At 38.5% G+C, this 17,968-nt stretch overlaps 1 protein-coding gene across 1 annotated transcript; it reads left to right on the top strand.

Moving 5' to 3' along the window:
- The first annotated feature begins 9,214 nt into the window (after window positions 1-9,214).
- On the top strand, window positions 9,215-17,920 carry prr15la (proline rich 15 like a). The gene is made up of 2 exons (XM_036590000.1): window positions 9,215-9,546; window positions 16,440-17,920. Exon 2 carries the CDS (start codon window positions 16,459-16,461, stop codon window positions 16,783-16,785), a length of 327 nt encoding a protein of 108 aa, XP_036445893.1. The 5' UTR covers window positions 9,215-9,546; window positions 16,440-16,458; the 3' UTR covers window positions 16,786-17,920.
- Window positions 17,921-17,968: the final 48 nt, after the last annotated feature.

The following is a 17,968-nucleotide window of genomic DNA, read 5'->3' as shown; positions in this document are numbered from 1 at the left end:
GAAAAGTTACATATCATCACTGTCCAAAAAATTGTATCTCCAAAGTTGTATCTTTAAAGGAGACAGCAACTCTCAACGTAAGCTAATTCAAAGAGATTTTATTCCAGATAATTTCGAACCATTTCTATTGGTTCATTCATTCATCATGAAATTTTTACACAATGTAAAAGACAGCATTCATGTTAAATTACGTAGCAAAAATGAAAATCAAAAAATAGAGATACATATTTTGCGCAGCAATGATATGTTACTAAACAGAGCTCTGACAAGAACTCACCTGTATGTTGTAGATGTGCTAATGGTAGTGTCTCTGCCTATGAAGTCAAATTAGCATGCAGAATGTGATGCTGCTAGCCTCTTTAAATAAGGAATCGAAAGTACTGAAATTTAGGGTATTTAACTGTTTCCCACACTGTAGTGCTGAAAAAGCACTGAATGATACATTCTTCAACATTCACAAATAGTACACATGAGTACTCATATACATACTAGCACATACATGCAAAACTGGCAATAACATGAACTGCGTTAGCAAAAACTCTTACCATAATTCCAGAAACTGTCAAATGAGCTCCAGCCAGTCACTTTGCTTTCTATCTGGCCTGCTCTGTCACATGATCCATGTGTCCAGCTGAGTGAAGTGGGGCGTGTAGTTGAAGGCACACTGATGTATGTGTTTGGCATTATTATGGTAATGGTGTCACATAGCATGTAATGAATTCATTATCCCGCCTTATTACACACTCATCTGCATACAAACACACAGGCATGCTCATGGGACGTACAGTACGTGAACAATGTGTGTGTGGCACGTATGTGATGGTAGGGGGCTGGTTTGATGCATGCGTACAGGAGTAACTGCAGGTACATGCAAAAAAAAAGTGTACGGTACATTTAAATGCAATTTTAAAAGTCATTTCTATTACAAGCGATGATGGCGAATTTGTCAGAAACTACGTAAGCAAACTCAGTTTGAAGCAAGTGTAATGATTTAGACATTCAGTTTGCCTGATGCTAACTCAAGGCTATAAGCTTCTATTACTTGATAGCCTCATGCAATAACCACATATATCTATCACAAAACTAAGAAGGCAAAATTCAGACGACAAACGCGTTGACTGGCCAAATACCAGTTAAAGGAAACAAGCTGAGAAATTCTGCTAAAAGTGCAGGTTATAAATGTTGAATTTATACTACATTTGTAACTGGAAGTAGAAGAGAAATTTTATTATATTATAGACTTATGGAAAACCAAATTTTCCTTATTTCTTTGAAATAAAAGAGTGAGGCACAATACAGTGCAGCCAACCAGAACAGAGTGCATCACAATTGTAACAAAAACAGCCTGTTTAATTCTAATACAAAAATCATAGATGAACCTTGGGGTGAAAAGATAAAATGGAAGAAAAAAATGAAGTTATTGTTGTGTGTACTCATGTTCTGCGTCAAGAAAAAATATTTACCTTTACATTTTTGTCAACTTACTTTGAAAACAGTACAGCAAAATGACAATTACTAATAGATGTCTTAAGGAAATTGGTCAACTGTACTGAGCACCAACAATGTGTACATCCTTTAGAAGTGAACATCTGGGCTTCACTGGCCAAAGTTACATAAGAAAGCTCACATTCTGTGATGTACGAGGCAAATATGCAGGCCTACATTAACTGTTGCTCATTCGATAGCACCATCCCATGCTTCTTTACAGACCCAATGAGAACTGAAATTATACTTGTTGCCCTGAACTTTAGTAAAGATTTAAGATTTAAACTTCACATTAGCACATCTCAGGTTCTTCACATTTACAAACATGTTTCATAGTTTTGGCTTTGGTAACCACAAGTAGTTCTTCTATGGAACCACTCCAAAAACTCCTTCTGACAGCTTTATTGTTAGGAGCGCGGTGCTGAATTACTGGTCTAACATATATAAAGGGCTACAGTTGGGGTGGGTGCCATGGCAATAATATAATATTGTGTAAAGATCTGCTCTGCTTCGTCTCCGCTTTGCAAAACTTGCTTCTCCATAAACCCCATGGGAAAATCCAGGCCTGAATTTTCTTGATACACAATATGCATCATGATATATAGTTTTTCTTAGGTCTGCTAAGCTGGAATAGACAAAAAACAGTAGTGCCACATTTAAAAAATAAAAAAACTATGAACACAATGATTTTTCACATACTGAACTGCTCTAAACTAAATTAAACAGGGCTTACAGTAGGCCATTTTACCTAGGCTGTGTTTCAGCACAGAGACCAGGGCGGAATGCAAAACAGCTCAGGTGGATTCATTAATGAACATCAGGCCTGTAGTTACAGTGGTGATGATGATGATGATGATGATGAATCTATATGGATTGCTGGGAAAGTTTACATTCAGTTGAGATTTAAGCATGGCATCACACAATACATTCTCCCTCTCTCTCTTTCTCTCCACACACACGTACACACGCTGACCACCCACCCGTTCTTCCCCAGTCTCCTGCTCGCCCTCTCCTCCCTCTGCCGTTCCTTTACGGCTTCATATTTCTCCATTACGCCGATTTTTAAACACCTCTTGTACTCCTATTAGGGGGAAAAAAGAAGTTCTGCACTATTTAGCCCGTCTGGCTATCAATCACTGTCGCTCGTCTCGCCTGGCCATTTGTCAGAGCGGCCCGCAGGCCACGCTTCACTGTGTCCGAGGAGGACGGCGCGTCGCCGTGGCGACGGGGATGAAGAACAGCGCTATGCAAATGACGGGCTAATCTGAGGCGGAACAGCGGCGCGCGCTCCATTCCTCCTCTTTAGCCGCGCTGATTATGATTAAAGTGATGGCCGCCCGTCGCTTTAACCCTTCTCTCCCGGAGCAGCCTGAGGTGTGGCCGAGGAGAAAAGCAGCCATTTCTGGGCCAACAACAAACTTCACGACGCGGTAATCTCTCTCTCTCTCTCTCTCTCTCTCTCTCTCTCTCTCTCTCTCTCTCTCTCTCTCTCTCTCTCTCTCTCTCTCTCTCTCTCTCTCTCTCTAGTTAGCAGTTAGCTAGCTCTATATTTCTACAGAGAAACAACAACAAAAGAAAGATGGAAAAAGAAATGGAGTCGTGGTCACCCCCCTTTGTAGAAGACAACACACAGCAAAATCACCAGTGCTAAAAGACCACCTACACTGCTACATTTGTTTTCAAATGTTGCCAGGCCTCGTTCCCATTCGGAAACCGTCAGATGCATTTAGAATCAGCCACTGGTCACAGGTTAAACCATTATGATCCTTTATATTGTGATATCAACCCATTAAAAAAGCCAAAACACATTACAAAACCATCAATAAATAACAGAAACACATTGGTTTCTATGTTTTTTTTTTTTCAGTAGGACTGTTTCTGCATATGCAGATTAAGCCTAAACTTAGCCTAAATAGGGTTTTTAATAGCATCACTGGCATAGCAATTTATAGGCCAAGACTAGGCTTAATCAATGCATTGTAAAACAACAGTTTACTGTACAGGTACATTTATGTCTATCAAGGTACAAACAGTAAACATGCCCTCAAAGGTACAACATGGTTCCTTTAGGTCCAATTGTGTACCTTTAGGGATTTTACAGGCACACTACATTCACCTTCTCAAAGGAAAGGCGTATGTTTGTAAAAATTTAATTTGTGCACAATATATTTTTGTAAATAATTTTCACAAATATAAAAATAAAATAAAAAGCCTAGAGACACTGTGTATACAGCCAATACAAATGTTTAAAAAATGCAACAGAATATGTAGAATACAGTGCCCTAACTAAACATACTTTGAGGGTACCATGCCAGTCACAAGCACCGCATCCTGAAAAGTACCATTTAGTATACTTTTTCTGAGAGCGTCTGAGGAAGAAGCCCATGGTATTAATTTATAACTGACTTTGCTGTGCAACATTAATGATTCATCCAGTCTAGATGACTCTAAAGCATTCTCCTGCTTACCACTAGACATAACATCTACAGCATTGAATTAACACCTGCCATGTTAAATGAGTATCTGTAGTATTGAGTGAACATGCACAGGGCTGAATGAACATCTTCAGTGTTAAATGAAGGGTCACTTTCCCAGATGCATTAACTAAATATGATTTTTAATGCTGAACTCCACTGGCATTGCAGTTTAGTCCAAAATTAGGTTAAATTAATGGCTGAGAAACTGTTAATTTATAACTGGTGACTTTGCTGTGTGACATTAATGATTCATCTAGTCTACACTTGCAGAAAAAAGGTAGTAAACTATCACTGGGGCAGTACCCCTGTTGTCACTGGGTACATCTCAGTACCTTTAGTCAGGGAACATAATTGTACCATAATCCATTGAAATTATATTTTTTAAGTTGTACTGACTCCACACACCCCATCTCGTCTCCAGCCTTTTTATTTGATTGTTCTGTTTTAAAGCATTAGGTCATGAAAAGATACAAATATGTACTTTTCACCTGGAAAAACTTATTTAAGGTACACAATTAGACTGTAAACCCACTGTTGTACCTTTGAGGCTACATTTACATTATTTGTACCTTAATGAACGAAAAATGAACCTGCACAGTACCTTTATTTCTAACAGTGTAGATGACTCTAAAACATTTTCTTTCCTACCACTAGACTGGACTTTCATCTATCATTAATATGAAGAATGATATTTAACAAATTAGCCAATTTCTTACACAGCAAAATATCCATTGTTAAATGAACAGCTACAGTGCTGAATTGGCAGCTTAGGAATGAGCATCCATAGAGGTGAATCAACATTTACAGTGCAGAAGGGCCAGTTTCCCAGAGATTAAGCAAAAAACTCGATTATATGGGATGAATGTCATGAAACAACATTGGAATTGTAATTTAGTCCAAGACTAGACTTGATCCATGTCTGAAAAACCTGCTCACAAAGTATTTATAGAAGTCTAGCTGATACAAATGGACACTGTAAAAGTGAATTCAACACTGTGGGTGTTCACTCACTTTATTCACTGTTTTGACAGGCTTGCACAGATACAGTACGTACCGGATATGTAAATATACATTTTAATTTCTCTGTGTATGAATGTCTGTGTGATTGCACAAAATGAATTGTGAGCTACTGTGTAACGTTTCTTGTGTGTACTGAGTGGAATTTCTTCAAGAGTTTTTATTAAAGGCAATGGTCCATGTTTATCAAGCATCTTAAAGTGAAAATACTGATCTAAAGTCAGTTCTCATCAGTCTATGCAGTCCTATAGAGCACATTGTAAATGGCATAAACAAATCCCAGATCTGTATTAGTACACTGAGAAAGCTAATGTTTGCATATAGAACCAAGAACACTGAAAGAAACATTGCTTAAAGGGTTCTTTGCTACTTTAAATGTTTTTTCTTTTTTTCATTATATTGGAAAAAAATGTTGTATAGTGTTTTTAAAGAACTGTTTCAAAATGGTCCCATAAAACACCAAAATGGGTTCCACTGTTGAACCTCTATTTGATACTATGTAGAACTGTTTTGCTAAGACTGTAGGTGGTCAAAGGTTTGAAGCAAAGCTCCACTTTCTGTGATTTTGCCATAATAGTAAACTTAAGGGGAGGCTGTCTGAAAAACAGTGAAAGAGAGAGAGAGAGAGAGAGAGAGAGAGAAATGGGGCAGTTGAGAAAGAGAAGTGTTGATTGATGGACATCATCACTGTCTGTCCCTCCTCTGCCACCCTCAATAACGAGTAGCTACAGTGACCACAGATCATAGATAATGTGTGTGTGTGTGTGTGTGTTTGTGTGTCCATCTAAGTGCATGTGTGAGATTGTTTTTGTCTTGAAAACAAAGAAATGAAATGGCCGGGGCAGAAAAAATGTAGTGAAGAGTGTAAAAGGAAAGAAGGATGAAAGGAGTGCGCATGATGAGAAATTCACTAGATCTTTCAGACCTGGAGCTGTTAGTCAAAAGCATTAGTCTCTATTTTTCTCTCGTAAGCCGCCTCCATTTATGTCTAGTTCTTCCTCACAACTGGGTGCAATGTGCTGTGACTCTGAGTGTGTATAAAATCTATTGTTTTTGTCTGCAGACAAACATGCTTATTCCTTAATGCCACCTTGTGGCTGAAGGGAACTTCCTATGAGGAGGCCCACTTGTCTTGCACTAAAGAGAGAAGCTGAAATATTATGGTTCATCCACAAGGTGGCAGACAAAACCTAAGAGTGGCAGCATCATTCCCTCTGGTGGTCTTTCCACAGTACTGAGTACATCATTCCAGCTGTCAATCTTGGACAAAACTGAGGAGTAATTATTTCTGTTATTTTATTTAGCATTATATATAAGAGGTTAATGTGTTCCAAAGTGATTAACTGCTTGATAAATGTAGCTGATTAAAGAAAGACATTTGTCAATAAATAAAAAAAAAAATGAAAAGTTAACACAACTTAGCCCAAATGTAGTCTGTCAGCCAAAACATGTTTGGTGTCCAAGGTTTTCTCCATTCATTTTGCACTGCAGCCATAAGAGAAGTCTAGCTAGCAAGTAATTGCACCAATTAGCATTAACTCAGCAACTAGATTACTCAATACAAACATTTATTATAACTACTATTAACTCAACTCAGCAGTTAACCTAATAACTGAATGGTGTTTGAATCAAAATAATGATGATATAAGCATGCCCAGTGCCAAGGTTTAAACATCCATACTTGTTAGCTACGTTAGCCTTGTAGCTCCAGTACAGAACTAAAGAAGCAAACTTCCAGCACCAAACATGTCTGCAATTGGACTTGCTTTATGACAGCTCTACATTAGCTGTTAGTCACATTTACCACCCTTGTACTGGTTCTTTTCCTGGCCAAAAGCCCAACAGCAGGCAGATCTGTGAGAAAACCTCCTGCAGGCCTGCCTGCAGCAGGGCCTTGTTGGCAAGGGAGATGGCCAGTCCCGGCTGGGTGTCATGTCATTGCTGTGTGAAGAGAAAAGTTATGGGATACAACAGGATAAAAAACAATGGGATAAGAAAAAGACTAACTGGGAATCAAATAAAAATAGTGCAAATTATTATACCTCTTAAATGCCTACAGATGTCAGTGAGACTCAGTTAAAGTCAAATAAAACAAAACATAAATCTTCGCAAGAAGCTCTTGCAACCCCATCTCATACTTATTCCCTTTTGCATGAAGCCTTTTGGCTTTATCAAACGCAGTGTCCTTTCTTCTCACTGTGAAGTCTTGGCTGGCCTGCATGAGTGTGCATGCCTACACTCAGGGGCCAGAAAACCAGGCCAGCTTCAGTGGTCCCCAACAGTGCAGACACTGCGGCTAATAGCCTGAATCTGACCCCTGGCACCAATCTGGTCACTGGTCACTGACCACCCTTCCACATACATACCCATGCCAGGGCACTGTGCCAGCACTGGAAGTGCTGTAGAACTGCTTATGTTGGTGCGAGTGAGTGACTGCCCTCTGCTGGACAGAGGTGAGGTATTAGCATAGCAGCTAACAATATTATTAAGCTTTATCACATCTGATTCAACAGCTTCTATATTTTAGATGTAGCAGATCTAAAGTCTGTATCAGCTGTAGCTTTATGTACAGATAAGACTGATCTAATGAATGTAGTTCTATGTTAGATTGATTTGTTAATTCTTTTTTTAAATGGCACTGATCTTGGAAGTGTATGATCATTAGCACAGTTCTATGTAGGGGTGAGATTAAACCAGTCAGTGGCTCTGTCCAAACCCACACAGCTATCATACTAAATAGTATGTCAAAATAATGCACCACTATTAGTAGTGCATTTATTAATGTAATATGCATAGTACATGGTATAGCACATTATGCGGCTTTAGACACTGCCAATTTAGTTCTATGTTAGACATGTAAAAATGAGTTAGTTCTCAAAAATTCATAAAAACTAATTGAATCACAGCTTTGAAATTTTGCATGATTAAATTAAATTGAAAATATTGCTCTAATTTTTACAGTTTCTGGGTGAGTTGACATGGAATGAGCTGTATTTTAAATATGACACATTCCATTACAGTGTTTTCCAGTGCAGGTATGACTAAGTTAGTGAATGTAGGTCTATGTATAAAGCATGTAGGTAACACTGGACCTGGAGAAAGTCATTAGCATTAGCACAGATTGGAATTTGTACGGTGGTGCACTCACCCCTAGAAATTATGTGTATTGGACGCTGCCATCTTTTCTTCATTGAGACTTTCTTTTAGCACCAAGATCTGAGCCAATAACTTATGTCTTAAATTTGCATGTGACAAACCACATTTAATTAATTCTTTTCTGAATTTCAACATAAACCAGTCCTTGATATGTAAACAAAGTCATTTAGGGTGTTTTGATATGATTAATTTGCAAAATTTCTTTATGGTGATAGGAACCAGGGGTTGTAATGTCTACAATGCATATATAGCAATTTTATTTATCATCCAAAATGACCAGTGAACCCATACATGTGTTCTAAGTCTTTATATGTAATGTTAATAATAGTAAATTTCTTTGGGAGTGTTGAGGAATGCCCTGCATGTACCTCAATGATCATGAATAGTTAAAAATGTTATAGACAAGGCAAGTTTATTTATTCAGCACATTTCGTACACAACGGCAATTCAGTGTGGTTTACATAAGTAAAAGCAAAAAGCTAAGATTTTAAGCCAAAACCTTATCTCAAATCTATTGTAAAGCAATGTCCTAGATATCAGGCTGTATATTCATAACTATTTAATTGAATAACTTTCTGTATTGTACGTTGTAGAGGAATTAAAACACAGTGGACGTCTGGTTCCTATCACCACCACTGTGGACAATTCTGACTTGGTAAGTTTGTCTAGAACAGAGCTTTTCATAACAGACCAATCTAAATTACTTTGTTTACACTGTAACCATTTCATTATGCAGAAATTGTGAAAAATCATTAAAATTTCCTTTTACAAAGCTGATTCGCTGACTGTACCATCTTCTACTCGAGTGTCATGACCTGTGTCTAGCCTAGTAGATCAACCCCTGCCCATTTGGTGTGTACGCTGGACTGTTTTTAGTGAGCATAGTTCTGTGTAGAGGTCTGACTGAACTGGTCATTGTGGTTATGTGTTAGTGACTGGTAGGTTCTTGTGTAAAGGTGTTGCAGAGCTAATTAGTGGGCTACAGATGAGATCTGCTAAGTGTGGCTCTGTGTTTGTGTCTTCATTTGCTGTCACCATGTCACCACAGCCCTGTTTACTCAAGCACGAGTGGGAGGTGGAGCCTCTTTCAGTGTGCATGTGTGGCCATGAGCACATTTGTGTGCGAAGGTGTGTGTATGTGATACAGTAGGAGGAGTGTGCACCTGCTAAGCTGCACCTGGTTGTCAGAGTGAAGAGTATACACGAAACCAGAGAGAGAGCGAGAGATCAAGGGAGAGAACGAGAACAAATGAAAAGGTGGAAAAAGCGGTCTCAAGCCATCAGCACAGGGCAATGATTGCACTCACTGGACCTGACTGTAAACAGCGCTGAGTGGACTGAACTAAAGGCCAATAACCTCTGGAGGGACGATCGCAACCCCAGCCTCCGTGACGCACTTTCACTCGCACAGGTGAGAGGACCTTACTGAAAGCATCCACCAAAGGAGACATTAGCACAGTCCAAAACATACACGGGGAAAAACATAATAAATCATTTCATTTGGTCGCATTGGTTCTTAGTCTATGTACTAAATTTTATGAATTGCTAAAACAAAGCTGAGAGAAGAGCTGTTCTGATGACCTTTGGCCAAAGAGGCTCATACGTTAACGGCCTCAAGTAAGCCTTTAACCTAGCCAAAAAGTGCCGCTAGTCACTCACGGCTTACTTGTCCTGACATGATGACAAAGCAGAGCTAGGCCATTGAATGTAATCAATGTTAAAATGTAATCTAAATATTGTAGTATATGTAGCCACAATGTTCTTCATTTCTCAATAAAAATAGAAGTAGTAAACCAGTAAAGAAAACTTCTCTTTTATTTGACTTACATTAAATACTTTGCCACCGCAAAATTTTAATCAAATTCAGAACTTTACTGCAGTAGATAAATTGGTGGTGTATACAAATTGCAATACTTATGTACTTGAATAAAAGCAGTACTATTGATAAAATATGTATTAGTAATAGTCTATGTTTTCTTCAGCAATGTCTTTTGAATGTACTTAAGTATCAGAAGTAAAAGTATTTTAAGTTATAATAGAGCTTGTATAGTATTATTGCAATGAACAAGGAGCCCTTTATAACAGCAGACATGAAAAACTATGTTAGTTAATCATGTCTACAGTCACACAGCTTGATCATCAACATAATTGGTATCTACAATTACACAGTATACTAATAAGTACTTATACTTGTGATACATAAGTACATTCACAAGCAAGTACTTTCGTACTTTTATTCAAGTGGAAGCACATGCAGAGTACTTGTACATTTATGCAAGTATTATAATACCAATTACAGTCCTATGCAAATTTTGGGCATGTCTGGTCAAATTACATTTTGTTGATTTTCTAACTAAAAATAGAACACATCCTCCATAGGGAACACAATTAAATATGGCATTTTCTGGAAATTCTAGTGCACAATTTCTGTTAATTTGCTGAGTTTAACACTGAAAATAAAATTAAATTAAACATGAAATTTGCTATAACCTTTGCACAGGGCACATTCTGTTCAATATGCTAAATTCAGCAAATAAACTGTATTTGTGCAATAAAATGGGCAGAAGTGTGTTCTCTGTAGAGGATGTGTTAACTTACTTTCACTTCCAAAATATATAGGAGTGCCCAAACTTTTGCTTATGACTCTACATAAGTATTATAATTTGTAGACTCCTGTTTAAGTGTAACTGTAACAGCAGAATGAGTGAGAAAAAATATCTCCAGTGAAGCTCAGAATAGTAACAAATAACGAATCAGGCCATTTGAAACATTGCTGCAGTAAGTACATGAAGGTTGGTTAATTTTTATTTTCAAAACATTCAGCTCTGGTGATGATCGTAGTATGAAGTGCTGGGAAATAATTCAGAATGGAAAGAGCTAAATAGTTAAAGTCTACCTGAAATCAAAATATTAGTTCAGGTCCTTGGTCTTATTAAGCTTAATTGATCATTTCATTTATAAGACAAAATTCTTCTTTTGTCATAAGCTTTGACACAATATTGTGACTTCTGCCCACCTCTAAAAGTCTGAGTTTGAATTACATCACTATTCACCAGTGGGCAGGGAAAATAATATTAATTAATAACATGTTTTGCCTCCCCCTTCCACCACCTCCACCCATCATCAAGTGAACTGCTGAGATAACTCCGATAATAATATTATGTTTCCTTGGAAGTGTGTCATGGCACACTAGAAAATGTGTTATGATTTCTGATTCATATTGGCTTTAAAATGTTTAATCTTTACTTTCCAATGAAGTTAAGAACAGATAGTCAGATGAAACTAGACTGTACCACAGTTGAAACATTGCAAGTAAGTGAATTTATTTGGATTCCCAATGACATTCAGTTCTGGTGAATCAGACACGAAAGCGCTGGAAAATAATTCAGAATGGAGAAAGTTACTTACTTGTAAGCCATGCAGTGGTGCTGTGCAACAACACCAGTGTCCAGCTCCAGCCCACCTGCATGCTATAAGTGTCCAGTGGCCTTGGCCTTGGTGATTTAATGAACAAAGATAAATTCAACCATCCAAATATGGTACATCTGAAAGATGTAGTAGTAGAAATATTAACACTATGTCATTTTTATGAAACTTACAGTATAACCTTGCCATTTTGCTAGTCATCTAAGGGGCTTCATCAGTTCTAATGATCTGTATATGTTTTGCTAAAGGTGATTTTATCACAGTTCAGTGACCTGGATGACTGAAAACCTTCACAGATGTAACAAAGCCATGTTCTATATTTCTGTGTTCAAGTGGTCGAGTAGTTTTCTACAGGGAGGTGGCCTTCCAGACACAACTTAGTTGTAATCTTGAACTAAATTACCGTACATTTCATGATTCTTCACTAAAAACTGCTTTAGCGTAGGCCTTTCACCTGCATCCAGAGAACCTGCCCAAAGATTCATATTCAAATAAGAGGTAAATCTTGTCCATGCCATTATGCAAGTCAACGAGACTTGCTTTCCACGCAATCTCTTCTGAACAGACGCTTTCCACTTCATCTCTTTCTGCTGCCCCACATTTAGTAAATATTTACAGTGGATTTATCTCACTGGAGATAAGAGGTGCAGAGCAGAACAGAAGAAAGGCTGTACCTTTATAGTGCTTGTAAAACAACGCCTTTCTCAAAGTTTGGATCCTTTTAGTGCACCACTGATTCAGATTTGTGCTTAGGGAGGAGTATTCTCAAACTTCAAATCAGATACGTCTGAATCTAAAATGAACTCATCTCTCACTTCATCTCAAATCTCAACTTCTAGAAAACTGCTTTTAATACAGGAACATTTCATCATCCAGCAGCAACAATAAAGCTAAACCTCATGGAGGTTGCAACACAGATTCACAAACATCTTTATTGTAGCCTACAGAGACAGTGTTCTGAAAGGTTTAGTTGTATATTATGCTCAGTTATGCTGTAAAGTTCAGAGAGTGGTGTTTAATGGCTGTGTGGCCTGACCAGGTCTGTTTTTATTGGATTTGCATGATTAGTCAGATCAGAGGATGTGATTAAGAGATAGACGGCCATCGAAACTCGGGCACAGAAGCAACTGTGCCTTATCATAACCTGTCGCACTTATCAGACCACTTGAATGAAATCAAAATTTCCCTGTGGGTCAATGGCACGCTCTGTAGACATGGCCAGTGTGCACTGATCTAAGACAGGCCCAAATTCTTACCTTCAGACAAGAAGCAAAACTGAATTTTGTACACGTCCTAACAGACCATAAAATGCTTCTTGTCGCTGTACCAGAAACTTCACCTTTTACTTACGTCATGAAATTGGGGCCCATTCTGTCAGTCATCTCAGAGTGCAAATGCTGATCCAGCACGGCTTCCCCTCTGTCAATATAACCACATTAATTCAAATATTAAAGGCACCATTTAATCCTTGACCTCTTTTTTTCTGTCAGTCATTCATACCTTCAGGGTATGAATGAAAGCAAGCCAGGCGTAGCGTGTGAATGTGCCCTGCACTTTACTCAGTGTGGGCTGACGCAGGTCCAGCCTCTTAAATCCACAAAAATGAAGCAAAATGGTTAAAGCTGTGTCCATATTGAGGTCAGAATTTATGTCAGTAAGTAGATATATACCATATTAAATGTAATTAGGTATCCATGTTGCCAGCACTATTAAAATAACCTGGTATTATAAAATATAGTCTCTTCATGGCTTTTCATGCTGGACTGCATTATTTTGACCAAAGCTGAACTGCTGTTCAAGTTTTTTAGGAAAAAGGCCACTATTAAATAATCAGATAGCTTATTCCCAGTCAATAATTTGCTAGTTAGAGCATCTAGCAGAGGAGAATGTATATTGTTTCAAATATTGTGATATTTTATTAAATGATGGTTAATTAAATGATTCACCAATGCCAGTTGACCTGGCGACCAAGATAAACTGCATCTGTCTTTTGCAAACAAATTTGGGGACTCTCCAGCAGTGAATTTCATCAAACAAGGCACAGAATCCTTGTGCGTAGAACCTCTGTCTACATTCTGGTATAGAACAGACAATGAGAAATTGCCTTAATATGAGACTAAATGTAACTTCCTCTTGGCCTGAAGGCTGAAAGAGTGCCACCCCTAGTTTCTCTCTGTTCCCATACAAACATGAAAGAGGGCAAAAGTCAACACACAGACCTTAGATATTAGCATACAGTATGGAAATGACCGCTCTGTTGCTGAGCAACCAACCATAGCCAGTTTACTCCTTTCCTTTGAATAGACACAGGCACAATGCTGCAGCTTTATCTCTCTGTGTTTGAGAGAGAGAGAGAGAGAGAGAGAGATTGAAGGTGTGTTTGCTCTTTTTTTTATGCTTGTATTACGGCCCTAACAAACTCCCCAGCAACAGCCTTTCTCTGATGGTAACATGACTAACCTTAGCCTAACCTGCCTTTTGCTCTATGAGGCCTATTCAAGCAGAAAGAGCTACTGCAAAGTACAGCATGAGTCACATACAGCAAGATGACATTGCAACACTCAGTTTCTTATCTTAGACTGATTGAGTTATTACTTTCCTTTATTAGGTCAAAGTATGAACAGTGGTTAATTGGCCATGAATGTGAGCTATGCAGGTAATATAGGCAACAGCATAGGCTACTAACTACCTTCACTTTAGGCTACGGGACCTTAACTTAACTAGGACCTTGTATTAGGTCAGATCAGCAGATCAACATTAGCATCCTGTTAGCATGTAGCCTGGCTTTTGTATGTAGGTATGAAATTAGAGGCCCGTAATTGGAGCTCCACAGATTCCACCTTAGCATAGCTCAGCCATATGGCACCTATTGAGTTGCAATGAAAAATTCAGCAGCACTGTCACCCCATAGACCCAGATCTTAACATTAGCCTAGCTGCTGCCCACACCCTCTGGGATCTCGGCTTACACACTACAACCATTTTCTTATTGCTAACCTCCATGAGCAATTTTGACTTTGAACTCAAGCGGCAGCTCAGTGGTGAGTGCGCTCAGTTAGAAACTGCAAGGTTTCTTGTTAAATTCCCAAAGGAAGCAGTGAAGGAAAATTAATGTGGTGTCTAAGGACTGTAGGTTCTAATGGCCCAGTCCTTTCGCTGGGGAATGATGTTGTTCTTTTCAGCAAGGCTGCTCCAGAGGTGCTGCAACATGGTGCCTCTGTTACATATGTGAATAAGTATATGTTGCTGTGTCTCTTTTATGAAAACCCAAACCTTTATGCTTCCATGAACTTCTCTCAGTCTTCACTGTGAATAAATCTAATATATTAACAGAAATCACACTAACTCCATCTCATTCACTCCACCATGACAAAATAAGGGGGATTTCACAACATTGGGCTTCTCATTTAGCTATATAACCTAAGCCAAAGGTGGAGGTTTGTCCAACAGGAATGTCCATCATCTTTTCTGCATATCTCATATTTACGGCTTCCTCCGATTCCATGTCAACAAGCTATAGTTTTAGCAAGTTGTTGAGGACATCTACTTTGTACAAGACACAAGCCATTTTTTCAACAAATGTTTACAAACAAATTATTTCACTTATAATTCAATATATCAAAATACATTTAGGTCACATGTTTAGATACATAAAGTTGACTATTCCTTTAAATAGCTTGGAAAATGCCAGAAAACTATATCATGGCTTTATAAACTTCTGATCGATATCATTTGAGTTAATTGGGGGTGTACCTGTGGCAGTATTTTAAGGCCTATTTGCCTCTTTGCTTGACATCATGGGAAAATCAAAAGAATCAGCCATAACATCAGAAAAAACTGTGGACCTCCACAAGTCTGGTACATCCTCGGGAGCAATTTACAAATGCCTGGTGGTAGCATGTTTATCTGTTCAAACGATAATATCCAAGTTCAAACACTGTGGAACCACGCAGCCATCATACCATTCAGGAAGGACATGTGTTCTGCATCCTAGAGATGAACGTACTTTGTTGCAAAAAATGCAAAAAACTTGCAAGCCAAAAAACACCATCCCAACCATGAAGGTTGACGGTGGCAGTATCTTGTTGTGGGGGTGCTTTGCTATAAGAGGGACTACCATAGAAAATGTATGGGCACAAGGCGTGTGCATGCAAGGAGGCCAACAATACTGTCCCATTCCCCCTGACGTTACAGCAGTTCTGTCAGGGGGAATGGGACAAAATTCCGACAACTTATTGTGAGAAGCTTGTGGAAGACTCCCAGAAACGTTTGACTCAAGTTGAACAATTTAAAAGCAATGCTACTCCTCTTTTTTCTTCCCTTTCACAAAAAGAGAAAATTCCCTAGGATGCATGCCATGCAGGGCTTACTGAGTTCAGCTACTCTCACTTCTGGCCCAAACTCTATAAGGGGCCAGTGTCCCCACACACACCACACATGCCTGTACACACTAAAATATAAGTACATAAAATCTTATTGTACAAACCAGTATTTAAGTGACATCTAAACAGCACCTATCTTTAGTGTCCACCACAACAAAATATATTCTCCCAGCTTAAGTAAAATGACCCTGCATAGTGGAGAATGGACATTCGGGATGGACCAATTATAGCATTAAATAAAATTGCATTGTTTGCAAGTCATCATTATTCTTCATTTGGCTTTTGTTCAAAATATTGTGAGAATATCGAAACGTGAATCCAGCATCAGGAATTGAACTGAGTCGAGGGCCGAGTGTATTGTTGCATTAGTAGTACTAGGCTAGTAATATTTTATTCATCATGATATGTCATTATTTTCCAGATTGAGGAAAATATTGTGATAGAAATTTGAGTTCAACTCATCCACCTCACTCCACTCTTTCTCTTCATTCCTGCAGGCCTAACCTCTCCTTCCCCATGGCTACGGCAGAGCCTGCCCCTGCATGGTGGAAGCTGACCTTCCTCCGCAAGAAGAAATCCGAGCCCAAGGTGTTGTATGAGATCCCTGCAGAATACATCAATGCCGAGGCCACACCCGGAACTGCTGGACCACCCGATGATAGCCAGTTCAACGCCCGCCTCGAACGCATCGTGGACAAAACAGCCACAAAAGGACGTCACGTTAAAGTGTCTCACTCAGGCCGCTTCAAGGAGAAGAAGAGGATCCGTGCAACGTTAGCAGAAAACCCTGAGCTGTTCCCCAACCCTGACCCTTGCAATGGCAATGAGAGCACAAACAAATGAAGGCCATAGGGTCATGGGGTCAGTCTGCTTGAAGAATCTGTGCAACATAGGCCTACATATGCACAGATGCACAAACAACAAAAAACAATTCCACTTCTGCTCCTGAATTCAACCAGCTGCCCTTGAATAACGAAAATCAACAAATAAAACAAAACACTTGCTCATGTTTTAGTATGATTTTGTATGAAGTGAGATGGGCGTGTGTCCTGAGTTTTGAAAAGACTTGTGGATACGAAGCGATTTCTCTGTAACATCCATTAAAATGTATCTCAGCACCATGGTGACCAAAGTGTATGACTGACTGTACTAACAGCTGCAGTCAACCTGTCCAAGCTACACCCACAAATGTGTCCTTCGCAACTTCTTAGCTAAGTTGGACAAGCTTATAGCTGAAGTTTCTTCATAGTTTATCTGTCAGATGTTCATCCACAAAATACAATTGTACGTCAAAAAACTACATCCAGTCAATCCTGTCATTGTGGTCTTTTATACACAGAAAATAAATATTTAAAATAACTTTTAAAATAATAAGGCATTGTGTTTTGATAAAAACTGGGCTGTACTAGTTTCTCATTATGCTACATGGGTTTTTTATGAAAGAATGCGTTTGTGGGTGAAGCATGATAAGGCCTGAATTTGAAGTTATATTTGCAGTTAAGTCTGCACACACAAGCTTAAAAATACAAATAAATAGTCTGCAATAAAAGGGCACAGTAATCTTTTCTATCCACATCGACTTTTCCCGTTAACATTTCTGTTGGAGGACCAGTGATATGTGTATTCAGTTTTGTTTTGATTTTTAAAATATTTTTTATCAGAAAATTGTTCACAAAAGTCCAGATGCAAAAACCTCAGTGCCTTATGATCAGAGTGACAATCAGTCACTCAAGTCACTGTACATCAACTGTCAACTTGCTGAAAATCTCTCTTTGTTTTAAACTGCATTTGTTTTGTTATGAAGCTGTCCTGTAAATGTTAGTAGAATTATTCATGTTTGTGATAAAAGCTCTTAAGAAAATGATATTTTGCAGTAAACTAATTACATAGGCATTTCAGTGATTTGAGCATGATTTAAGATACGATGTAAAAAAAAGTTTTAATATAATATTTAATAAAAAAAACTTTTTAAAATATGTTTAGTTTCTTGGTATGATGAAAGAAGTGTGTGTGTGTGTGTGTGTGT

This window comes from Colossoma macropomum, unplaced genomic scaffold (assembly GCF_904425465.1).
Source record: "Colossoma macropomum unplaced genomic scaffold, Colossoma_macropomum, whole genome shotgun sequence".
NCBI lineage: Eukaryota > Metazoa > Chordata > Actinopteri > Characiformes > Serrasalmidae > Colossoma > Colossoma macropomum.
The sequence above is the reverse complement of the archived record's forward strand: the minus strand, read 5'-3'. Positions and strand labels throughout refer to the sequence as shown.

What these genes read in the sequence shown, in the direction of transcription:
- prr15la (XM_036590000.1), top strand. Translation starts at nt 16,459, where the DNA reads ATGGCTACGGCAGAGCCTGCCCCTGCATGGTGGAAGCTGACCTTCCTC.